The following is a 12,503-nucleotide window of genomic DNA, read 5'->3' as shown; positions in this document are numbered from 1 at the left end:
TTTTCCTCTCCTCCTAGTTTTGTCTATTTAAATTGGACTGCAATCAACTATTATTTGTCATTGACACTGGTGAACATTTCTGAGATAATGATTCTCATTATTGTCCATTCCAAATGATTGTGAATGCATGGTCAAGAGGTGAAAGTCATTTGCCTGTTATAAAATCTTGTGCTGAATGATCTGGTTCCCATTAAGCAAAGATATAATATTGAAGCAACTTCAGGGCAGATCCTGAAGTGACCTCCACCCCGTTGTCATGGAGGTGGGTGAAATGGTTTAAATTAGAAGCAGCAGCAGCAGCATGATTGTGTGTGATTGTTCCCAGAACGAGCTCATTTACAGGAGAGTAATTTATTAGACTAAGAAAGACCAGACTGTACTCGAGATGCACATTAGTGTGGAGTCAGCTGAGCTATGCAGTGTGGCTTGATTCCCAGATTAGTTAGGTTTTGAATCTCCACAGTAGTAATCTGCAGTGAGTTTACCGAAGGAGATAAAAAGCTGTTACTTGAATGGCTACTCTTTGGCTCACTTAGTTTGTCAAACCAGATGGCACAGTGATTGCTCTTGGCAGGAGCCTGGTAGTAGTAACACCAACTGCAATGGTAGTTTTTCCTTGTGAATGTTTGATAGAATGAGACTCTGAAACAGATTAATTTAGTTTTAAATATAAAAATTTTCCAAAAATTTAATAGCAGGCCTTCTAAGTTGTTTATATATTTAGAAATGTTATATTGATTGTATTGCATTAAATGTCCTGATACACTTAGATGACATGCCAAAATATACATCTGCTTTTATATCTCAGACTGTTTGTGAAAGAATATTTTATTTGTTGAGATGAATGTTTAAAATCCAGACCAAAAAAGTTACTATCAATTATGTTCTCAATTAAATATTTAATCATTTTTGTTTGCCACCTGTATTTAGTCTTTATGATAATTATACTATTCTCCTCTCTTATTTCCCATAGCTAGTTATATGGAAAACAAAATCTGTTACATGTTAACATTGTGGATATAAGTAACTAAGTGAAAAAGAATATTTTCACTGTTTTGTTTTCTGGGGTAACATTTTGATCCAGTTAGTCTAAGATAAAAGATGTAATTATTTCCCTCATTATATTCTTTTGTCAAAGAATTTCTAGGAAGGGGATTACTCATTTGTGTGCTTCTACTCTCTTCTCCCACACATTACAAAAAAATATAAATACAAATTACTACTCTTTATGTTCTAATGCTTGGGTGACAAGGTGAGTCATTCTAGCTGGTGACATTATGGTGAGCTGAGATTCTTTATACAGCTTTATTATTTTCTGAGTGTCAGTTTTTAAGGTGTTTTTTTAATATGTAAAATATCAATACCTACTAAATAAATTTTTTAAAATACTAAGATTTTCATTTTCAGAAAAGGTTAAGTAACTAACTCAATGGATAGGGAACTCCCTTGTTAGTACACAGCAGAAGCATAAAAATCAGAATCCAAAGAATGTAAAGTACAATTTGACATCTTCAGAGCTCTGAGACTAAAGAACCCTATCTACTTTGGAGCTAGTATGTCTCAGAAGCTAAGTGACATAGAGAAAGCTAACATTCTTTGCTGTGAGGGTTTTTTGGTTGGTTGGTTGATGGGTTGGTTTTTGTCCCTAGGACCCTTTTTCTCTACTGTCACCATTAATATTCATAAATAGCAAAATATATATTTTATTTGTATAGCCATTTATATTTGGATTTTCTAGTATTCATCCTATCTAAAGACAGTCATAATACTGAAATTCTCATGATTTGATGTCTAATTTTTGGTGTTCACTATTGTCACTTATTAAAACAGATTTTACTGAACAATGCATATCATTTTTCAGAAATATATTTGTACTGTAGCAGTGCTAAAATTTGATTCCCATTTCTTCTGTATTAGACTTCTTCAGGTTCTTAAATATCTTTTTAATAATAGTTGCATTCTGCACTAGCAGCAGCATGAACAAGCTTATTGCCAGCATTACAATGCTGTGTCCCCTCTGTAAAATGTACTAGTCACAGAATGGTGAAGACCATTGGTTAATTGCCTACCCTCAAGTTTTCTCAAATTTTTCTGCTTTCCCTTGCAGAGCTCTGTGCTTTCCAAAAGTCAGCTGTGAATGTTTCCAATCATAAAAGTCAGTAGAAGTGATGATGTAATTATATAATTCCTTTAACTAGCACATAATTATGAAAATGTTAAGTGTGAAAGAATTGTTCTGTGGTACAGTTTGATATAAGCAAGTCACTTTCTTAGTTGTTAATGAATTGATATGAGTGAATAGAAAAGTACAGTAGTATTTCAGAAGGGTTCTATATGCAGATTTCTTAGAGTATCTTTATAGTTTGCTTCATTTTGGAGAAACTTCAGCCAAAACCCTCTATTATTAACTGCCTTAAAAAAAATACTGGGACCAGCATTGTGGCACAGCAAGCTAATAAGTTGCTGCCTGCAATACAACATCTCACGTTAGAGCACCAGTTCAAGTCCTAGTTTCTCCGCTTCTATCCAGCTCCCTGCTAATGTGCATGGTGGAAGATGGCTCAAGTACTTGAGTTCCTGCCTCCCATGTGGGAGACATGGATGGAGCTCCAGGCTCTTCGCTTCTGCCTAGTCCCCAGCCATTGCAGCCATTGAGGGGAAGTGAACCAGCAGATGAAAGATCAATCAATCTCTCTCACACCCTTCCCTTTAAATAAATAACTATGTAAAATAAAACTTAAAAAATTAATCAGTTACCAACATTTATGGTTGTATCAGACAAGAAGATTTCTATTATAGTTTTGAAAACTCTCATTGGCCACATTGTGTTGTTTTATAAAGGAAGTTACAGTAAATGTTGCAGAAACTTCAGCTTTTATGGCAGCTATTTAGCACAGCTATTAAGACACCTTTGGGATGCCTGCATCCCATATTGGAGTGCCTGGTTCAGAGGCCCAGCTTCTCTGCTTCCAATCCAACTTCCTGCTAATGTGCACTCTAGGGGGCAGCAGATGGTGGCCCAAATGCTTGAGTCACTGCCACTCTTATGGAAGACTCAAATTGAGTTCCTGGCTCCTGGCTTTGGCTGGGTCCAGCCCTGGCTATTGGCAGTCATCTGGGGAGTGAACTAGTGGATGGAAAACCTCTCCATCTTTTCTCTTTCCATCTTTGTCCCTCTGCACCTTTCAAGTAGAAAATGGGGGAAAAGGAGGCAAGTATTAAAATAAAAAAGCTTTAGCTTTGATATCCAGGTGTCTTCCGTAGGCCTTTATTTACTTACCCCAAAGCCCTTTCACTGTCAGCTGTCAGCTTTTGTGTGTTCCACAGTCAAAAGATACTTATCTGCCCATCAGTCTATGGTGATGCCATTGTATCATCAATTTTAAAATATGCAAATTTTGGCCGGCGCCGTGGTTCAACAGGCTAATCCTCCATCTAGCGGCGCCCGCACACCGGGTTCTAGTCCCGGGCGGGGCACTGGATTCTGTCCCGGTTGCCACTCTTCCAGGCCAGCTCTCTGCTATGGCCAGGGAGTGCAGTGGAGGATGGCCCAAGTGCTTGGGCCCTGCACCCCATGGGAGACCAGGATAAGTACCTGGTTCCTGCCTTCGGATCAGCGCGGTGTGCCGGCCACAGCGTGCTGGCCGCTGCGGCCATTGGAGGGTGAACCAAGGGCAAAAGGAAGACCTTTCTCTCTGTCTCTCTCTCACTGTCCACTCTGCCTGTCAAAAAAAAAAAAAAAAAAAAAAGCAAATCTCATCTTAAACTAAAATGCATATTCTTCTATATTTTACAGTCACCTTAACCAGAAAACCCAGTTTGAAAATCCAGTGGAGGAAGCCAAAAGGAAAAAGCAGGCAGGACAGGCTGAAATTGGATCTTCAAAATCAGGTAGAATGTTTTTCTTGGTTTTTTTCTTCTAAGAATAGCTTATGAAATGTGTATGCTGAATGAGTTTTAACTTTTTATTGCTGGGTCTTTGCAATTCATCAGAGAGGGAAAAATTCCACAGAGAACGTCTAATTTTTGTAAAGATATTTATTATGTTAATAAAATACACAAACATTGTGAGAATACTGAGATTTTTCTCATGATTAATAAAAATATGAAATATTTGAAAATCAAGTTAAAAAGTTTAAGTATGAAATTGTTGGGAAAAGGAATTGAGAAGCTTTTTTTCTGTGCTTGGTTTTGTTTTCAAGATTGTGTTGCTTCCTTGTTTTTTAAGACCAGGCCAGTATTGAATCTCTAGCTCATTATGAGCTTTTTTCAAGTTAATAACTTAAATCTAATGATTCTTCCTGAACTAACACATACTAAATAAATCTACCAGATTATTTGCCTACATTATTAAGTCTCAAGTGGGATTGTAGGTATTAGTAAAGCCAGATGCATTTGGAAGTCCTCAGATTCTGTTCATCCCTCCTCATCTCCTTCCCTTCACCATCTGTCATTAGTAACTAGGGGTCTTTAGGGTCATATTGTGGTAATCCAGTAGACTCTTCACTTGTGTTGCCCATGGGAGGAATAGTCCTTTCTTATAGCTACTCTTTAAAAATATAATCTCCTCTGCTTCAGTTTTGTGTTTGTTTTAGCAAACATTTTTACTTTAACAAGTATTTCTGAGCACCTACTGTATACCCAGTGCTTTGCTTAGCAGTAGAAGGTCAACAGTGATTGAGGTCAGGACAGGTCTTGCTCTCAAGAGTTCACAGCATAACATAGGAAACTAACAGTTATAATATTTGGAGATAGATGCCTTCCTAGAATAGTGTTAAATTTGCAGACTGAGGAGCAGGTTTGAATCCCAGCTGGATCTATCTGCTTGTTTCTCATCTATAAAATAGGAATAATAATAGTACCTACCTCTTCAGATGGTTATGAGTATGCAGATTAATACATATAAAGTGCTTACAGTGATATTTGGCACAGAGTGTCACTAAATGATAGCTTTCATTGTTATTCATAAAGATATATGGTGGTTACCTCTTAACCACAGAGGATACAAGACTCTCCAAAAATTCCTGAAACTATGGGTAATACCAAAGCCTACAAATATCATGCTTTTTCCTATACAACTTACCTATCCTAAACTTGGACTTTTTCATTTAAAGTAAACACTTATGGCTTCTCTTTGTCATCTCTAAATTGCCAGAATCATTACTCTTGTGCTTTGTGGCTATCATTAAACAAAATAAGGGTTCCTTGAAAACAAGTATTATAATACCCTACAGCTGATCTAATAACCAGGACTACCAGGCAAGTAGCATATACGGAGTGAATATTTTGGACAAAAGGATGATTCATGTCCCACGTGAGATGCCTTGAGACTGCATGAGATTTCACAATGCTATTCAGAATAGTGTGCAGATTAGAACACATTAATTGTTTATTTCTGAAATATTCCACTGACTATTAAGTTAGATAACCTATCTCTAATATCAGATTTAAGGGCCATATTCATTGTAGTCTCAAACTCATTTTGTCATTTGTCACAGATGTGGAAAAATCACACTTCACACGAGACCCATCCCAACTTAAAGGTGTCCTTGTTCGAGCATCACTGAAAAAAAGCACAATGGGATTTGGTTTTACCATTATTGGTGGAGATAGACCTGATGAGTTCCTACAAGTTAAAAATGTGTTGAAAGATGGTCCTGCAGCTCAGGATGGGAAGATTGCACCAGGTAACGAGTTTTTCAGAATTGACTAAGGAGTAGTGATACTGTAAAGAAAATTGTGGTAGAGAAGTTTTAGAGAGAGAGAATTAACTTATATAGCTGAAGAGGAAGATTCCTGCATTTAAATGGTCCATCCTCAAAATTAAATGCATGCTAGCTTTGAGGAAGGGCCATTTTTACAAAAAAGCAGAAACTATTAGAAAAAATATTAATGTTTTTGAAGTACTTCATATAACTTTGAAATAATCCTTTGGCAGCATAAAACTAAAGATTTATTAACCATATCAGAAAACTGTTTGGTTGTTTGATTTTCCTGGATTGTGTAGGGGTGCTTTTGGAGATATCTAACATTTTCTTTTTTGATAAATAGCCCATTGTGACATTTATAGTGATATCAAACAAACTGTACATCCCAGGGGTTTTTTTCCCCAAGTATTTTTGCTTCTTTAGTTGTTACTAAAGAATGTTACTTTTTTAGTTCTTACTGGTTGTTAATAAAATTTAACTCTTCTGCTAAGAATTACAGACACAAACATAAATTTGTAAAACTGTAATCTTGTGTTTTCTGTAGTTTTCCTCAAGTCTTTATTTGGCAATTGTTAATACTGTAATATGACTGACAGTATTTGTGCCTGTGGAGCTTGGAGGAGGGTCAAAAAAATTGACTGATTACTGGAGTGTTTAAGTGATGTTTTCCAAAAGGATTTTAATTTTACACTGAAGTTGCTTCTTGTAGTGCTTTTGGTAGACTTTTCTAATTCTCTCTTATTTCAGAGGTCATATAAATATGGACCCATATGTGATTGGTTTATCATCATAATACTTTTTGGTGACAGATACCAAGTTATTTTCAATTAGGATATGAGATCTCTTTTTTGCTTTTCTGTTGAAGCTTAAAATAAGAAAACTTAAAATAGTCAAAAAATTGTATTTATAAAGAAAAATATTTTAACTACTTTTTACTGTATAAAATTAAACTGTAGAGATAAATTAACAGTCAGATTTTACTTAACTCTCAGTTTTGACCTTTTCAACATTTTGTCTGTGAAAATGTATTTCTTAGCTATTATGTATGTTGTCAGAATTTTATCATTTCAGCTTTGCCTAAAATTGTTATTATCTAGTTTGCATAACAGTACAATACTTCCATGAAAATTCTGGAAGTTTTCCCGAGGGAAGAAACGTCAAAGCTTTGCTTCTAATTAGTCTAATTTTTGTTATCTTCTAAGATCATGAAACAAAAATTAACATTTGTTTTTAACAACATTCTCATTGATTTTTCTTTTCTTTTTTATTTCTAGTTTTTATTTCTTTTTTATTTTTTAAATTTGTTCTGCAATGAGAACAAACTAAAGTACCTTCATTTGGCAATAACCTTTTAAATAATCATATTGAAATTAGGCCGGCGCTGCGGCTCAGTAGGCTAATCCTCCGCCTTGCGGCGCCAGCATACCAGGTTCTAGTCCGGTCAGGGCGCTGGATTCTGTCCCGGTTGCCCCCCTTCCAGGCCAGCTCTCTGCTGTGGCCAGGGAGTGCAGTGGAGGATGGCCCAAGTGCTTGGGCCCTGCACCCCATGGGAGACCAGGAGAAGTACCTGGCTCCTGCCTTCGGATCAGCGCAGTGCGCCGGCCACAGTGCGCCGGCCGTAACGGCCATTGGAGGGTGAACCAACGGCAAAGGAAGACCTTTCTCACTGTCCACTCTGCCTGTCAAAAAAAAAAAGGAAAGAAAGAAAAGAAAAGAAATTAAAGCTGCAAGTGGATGAGATAACAGAGAACAAATTTAAGGAGTCTGTTAAAAAATACCCAACTGATGTCATTGGTAATTCTACAACAAAAATGGTCATAATATTGTAAAATTAGGACAGCAGAACTTTTATAAGAATTAATTTAGCTGGATTTAGTATTCTTTGCTTGTGTTGAATTTTTCTTGCTTGTGTCACCTTTTGAAATCTGATTTATAATAGATTCAAAGTCTCTATAAACAGAAATGTTTTTGAAAACCATTCATAAATTAACATCATTCTAACCTTCATCTCTATATTTCACAAACCTAGAATTTCTAAAGTAGGTTATAATCAATGGCTTCTTAAAATCAAATGAAGTGAATTTAAGGATAGTCTGCTTGTAGCAGTAGCCAGTGGAATTATTTGCTCCTCTTCTATGTACTAAGTACCTATTACAATCTGCCGAGCTTTGTGTGGCTACTTAGGTGTGACTCAGGATATAATAACAATGATAATATCCATTTGCAGGGCTTTTTAAAATGGTTCACTTGAACTTGAGGTCAAAGCTCCTTCCTGCTAAGATAATTAAGATTTTAGACATTTGTATATACTTTTTAGAGAGGAGTCACAAATGGGAGAATGTCTGTTGTTTCAAATCTGTCTTTTCAGCAGGTAATACTTGTAAACAATAAGAGATTTCCGGAATCCAAAGATAGTTGCTAAATTTATTTTGCACCCCTTACCCAGCACAATTAATTTAGTTAGTGGTTGTAATTTTCTTTTGCATGTTTTACCAGGTGATGTTATTGTGGACATCAATGGCAGCTGTGTCCTGGGTCACACCCATGCAGATGTCGTCCATATGTTTCAATTGGTACCTGTCAATCAATATGTAAAACTCACTTTATGTCGTGGTTATCCACTTCCTGATGACAGTGAAGATCCTGTTGTGGACATTGTTGCTGCTACCCCTGTCATCAATGGACAGTCATTAACCAAGGGAGAGACTTGCATGAATACTCAGGATTTTAAGCCAGGAACAGTGGTTCTGGACCAAAATGGAAAATCGGGACATACCTTGACCAGTGATCGTCTCAATGGACCATCAGATCCAAGTGAGCAGAGAGCATCCATGGCTTCATCAGGCAGTTCCCAGCCTGAACTAGTGACTATTCCTTTGATGAAGGGCCCTAAAGGCTTTGGGTTTGCAATAGCTGATAGCCCTACTGGGCAGAAGGTGAAAATGATATTGGATAGCCAGTGGTGTCAAGGCCTTCAGAAAGGGGATATAATTAAGGAAATTTATCATCAAAATGTACAGAATTTGACACATCTCCAGGTGGTAGAAGTATTAAAGCAGTTTCCAGTAGGTGCAGATGTACCATTGCTTATCCTAAGAGGAGGTGAGTAAAAGCACAAGAAAAAATCTTTAATGCTCAAGCATTTTTATATGTTCATTGTCCATATTACAGGTCAGAATGTCTAATCCCAGCAGAGTTAACTGTTATTAGGTGTGCATTTTCCTTAGGATTCTGATTATTTCCATAAATGATATCCTTTTCATCAGTTCTTTAAGTTATTAGTGGTTTCATTGAATCTAACTTAGGGCTTTAAGGGTTAGAGAGAGACAGCACTGTACTGCTTGAAATGAAATATATCCTCTTAATTTCATTTTCTGCATTGATGACAGTGATAAGAATTGACTCTCTCAACCAATGCTGCTTCATCTAGACCTCTATAATTCACCAAAGATGTTTTGAAAGAGCTAATATCTTTGTGAATAAGTAAATGTCAGGTGGTATGTTGACCTGTTCTGCAAAGGCAATCATGATAGCTTATACTCATAAAGCTTTTGTCTTAAGCTCTAATATCTGCCCATAAATGTTAATTAAATCCCACAGTGCTTATGTGAGAGAAATATACATTTTATTTTTCCAAGGTCATCAGCTATCATGAACTGCTCGCAGCTCCAAGGACTAATTACAAAGTTGCCTGTTAATTGCTTTCTTAAGTCCATGCCTATATGAAAGAATAAAATTTAGCATATTTGTTATTTTATTTCTCCGGCTTTTAGTTTTCATTTTGAGGTAAATGAACACTTTTGCTGGGGAATTTTTAATTCTATTTTTTTAAACCATCTTGGTTTCTTCTCTGGGCCTTAGGGTAGAATGTGCTCAGAGTAAGGTGAAATCTCTTTGAGTATTAGAGGGTTATCCAGGGCTTCAGTGAATATAATAAAGACAAGGGTTTTTTGTCAGACAGGTTGATGTCTGTTTCCTTACTTGCCACTTACTGATTTTATATATATACACACATATATATAAATCTTAATTTACCTTATCTTTGAAATTATAATAATATTTATACCTTAAGATTGTCATAAAAATGAAATCAAGAATGTATAAATAATGCCTGCCACATAGGAAGTGATATGGATAGAATTTACTAAAAGTTGAAGCTAGTTTTGTCATAAACATTAACAGTATTTGTGACCTGGGAATCCTTCCTTTGTTTTTAAAATTTGGCTCATTTTCTTTAAGGTCCTCCATCACCAACTAAAACTGCCAAAATGGTGAGTATTCTGTGGTCCTTAAACACCTCTTCCCAACACACTGAGAGATGCTGTATTCCCCTTTCCTAAGAGCAGCTGGCTGTAGTGGTAGTGACCAGCTGGGAGAAGTCAGGGCCATGCTGCCCTGGGCTTATATCAAAACTTCTAGGGAGGTGTCAGAAAGGCCCCTAGTGAGGGGCTGCCCTCGCTGGTGAGTGTTGCTCTTAGAGTAACGCAAGAGACCCATGCTACCAGTAATTGTGTCCTCTAAATAGTAAAATGTGGATTCACTTAAAAACTTACTTAGAAATCCACTTACTTACTTTGTATTTCAGAGGATCAAATCAAGAAGTAGCCAACTGTTAAAACAGGTGATAAAATATTACATCATCTTTCTAATGCCCCAAGAGAAGACCTGATAGATTCACATAACTTCTTGGGGACTCTTAATACCCACATTTAGACACTGTCTCACATTTAGGACTAAAGACTCTCTAGAGTATGTATGACCTTCTGTGCTAAATGTATTTCTTATCAAAGCAATAGACTGTCAGACCCAAACACTGTTTTGACTGACATTCTTCTTAGTAGCTGAGTAGCCTAGTTAAGGGCCTGTATAGAGAAAAGAACTTTAAAAAATGAACGTTTACCAAATAGCATTGTTACAGAAGAAACTGTCCTAGGTACACATTGTGGCTATGTAAATATCCACACTTATGTGGGTATTGATGCAAAGTTATATTTAAAATCCAATATATACTTCTATTTTGCTTGGTATGATGGTCTCCTATAACATGAACTACAGGCAGTTAAGGGAAAACTGTAAGATATTAAATGGATTAATCCTTTATAGCACTCCAAATAGGAATCCACTGCAAATTTGTTGTTGTCTGATCCAAAAGAACAGAATCATTCAGCTGCTGCCTCCTTAAGGGCTGTACTATGTAGAGTTCGTTGTGAACAGAAATTTTTTGTTTAGTCAGTTCAAGTTGCACTGTTTTGTTTTGTTTTCACATTTCTCCAGTTCCTCTAGTAATCATTTTAAACTCCTATGCTGACACTAATTATTTTATAACAGATGCCATTGTAGCCAAGTGACCCTAATGTTTTCTAATTGGTGAAAGGTTCTAATGACCTTTAACTGCTTCTAACAGAATCCTGCGACCGTGAGAGAAGAGCAGGAGACAGGCTTACCTGCCGTCTCATGGGGTTTGGGTTAGAGAGTGTTCCCCTGGGACACAGGGCTCTATAGTGACCAGCACCTAGAGACTCCCTGACATACTGTGCTTTTGCATTCTAGTCAGCGGTTCTCAAAGCCATACTTAATAGGCTATTTACTGGGTTTCATTTATAAAATTTTGAGGAAGTTCTATCTGAATAAGAAAAATATTAAAATATATTGCTGTTTTCCTCTGTCTGATTCTCTGGCATAGTACATTTCCCTTAATATATTAGTTAACAGTTCTATCCCATTTTCCTAGAAAGTATTATCTTAAACATCTTCACTGGGAATTAATTCAGTGAGAGGTGGGACTTATCAAGAATTTCATGAAGGTATTCTCTGAGTCTCCTTCTTGCTTTACTTAGAAGTGCTGCTTGTGTTGCATTCGCATTCATCTTCATTCCAAATTCAAGTTGTGTCTTGGTAGTAGAGAAAAGGGCAAGCACACTTAGACTTATAAATATTTGAGACCTTTCAGTTGACATCATTTAAACTATTTCTAGTTTAACTTAAATATGTTTGAACCAAATAGACGTGGCTGCGAAAGTGGATTCCTCTGATACCACAGGTCTGCTGTGGCTTTGACCCTGCCACCACCACAGCTGTCATAATCACTTGACACATCTAGCTTAGATGATGGTTTTATGAATTAATTATCCATCTTAGTTTTTAAAATACTAAGTAAGGCCCTTTTCCATTTCAGAAAACAGATAAAAAGGAAAATTCAGGAAGTCTGGAGGCCATAAATGAGCCCATTCCCCAGCCTATGCCTTTTCCACCCAGCATTATCAGGTCAGGATCCCCGAAATTGGATCCCTCTGAAGTCTACCTGAAATCTAAAACTTTATATGAAGATAAACGTAAGTAGTTGTGGGCTATTTCAGAAGAGTATGTAATAATATAACTTTGAATTTTTTTTTAGCTGGGAGCATGACAATTTCAAAAGTGTATTGAAAAATCATTCCTTAATTCCCATTTTAATATGACTCTGGGCTTTTTTTGTGTCCATGCAACATTTACTCATTCTTTCAAAACCATATTCTAGGTTCCAGCTGTCTACCAGATACCATTGTATCTGAGTGCCCAGCACTCAGAAATCTAACCAAACTTAAATCAAAAAGACAAATATTCATTCCAGTGTACAAAATAAGTACAAATAAGCCTAACAGGTACAGTGATGGATCAATGAACTGGGTAAATTGGAAACAGAACTAGGAAACGATCAGTTTCATCTATGTGGGGAGTAAGGAGGAGGTAAAACTTCATTCAGAAATTATTTTGGCAGGTTACAAAAATGAGGAGATGTTTATGGGGAAGACAAAG

General features: G+C 36.5%; 1 protein-coding gene across 4 annotated transcripts in view; it reads left to right on the top strand.

The window, feature by feature from the left end:
* Nucleotides 1-12,503, top strand: part of MAGI3 (membrane associated guanylate kinase, WW and PDZ domain containing 3) — a 298,141-nt gene that overhangs the window by 232,148 nt on the left and 53,490 nt on the right. For 3 of the 4 annotated variants that reach the window (XM_017345962.4, XM_017345964.4, XM_089300117.1), the window contains exons 8-12: nucleotides 3,797-3,891; nucleotides 5,499-5,687; nucleotides 8,205-8,810; nucleotides 9,948-9,979; nucleotides 11,884-12,040. In XM_017345962.4, coding sequence (XP_017201451.3) covers nucleotides 3,797-3,891; nucleotides 5,499-5,687; nucleotides 8,205-8,810; nucleotides 9,948-9,979; nucleotides 11,884-12,040 — 1,079 coding nt within the window. The remainder of the gene's footprint in view (nucleotides 1-3,796; nucleotides 3,892-5,498; nucleotides 5,688-8,204; nucleotides 8,811-9,947; nucleotides 9,980-11,883; nucleotides 12,041-12,503) is intronic. The other variant, XM_017345963.4, reaches the window with a different exon arrangement.

The sequence above is a fragment of the Oryctolagus cuniculus genome, chromosome 7 (genome assembly GCF_051225735.1).
Source record: "Oryctolagus cuniculus isolate XC-2025 breed Fujian yellow rabbit chromosome 7, ASM5122573v1, whole genome shotgun sequence".
Taxonomy (NCBI): domain Eukaryota; kingdom Metazoa; phylum Chordata; class Mammalia; order Lagomorpha; family Leporidae; genus Oryctolagus; species Oryctolagus cuniculus.
Note: the sequence above shows the minus strand (reverse complement) of the source record. Positions and strands in the feature narration are given on the sequence as shown.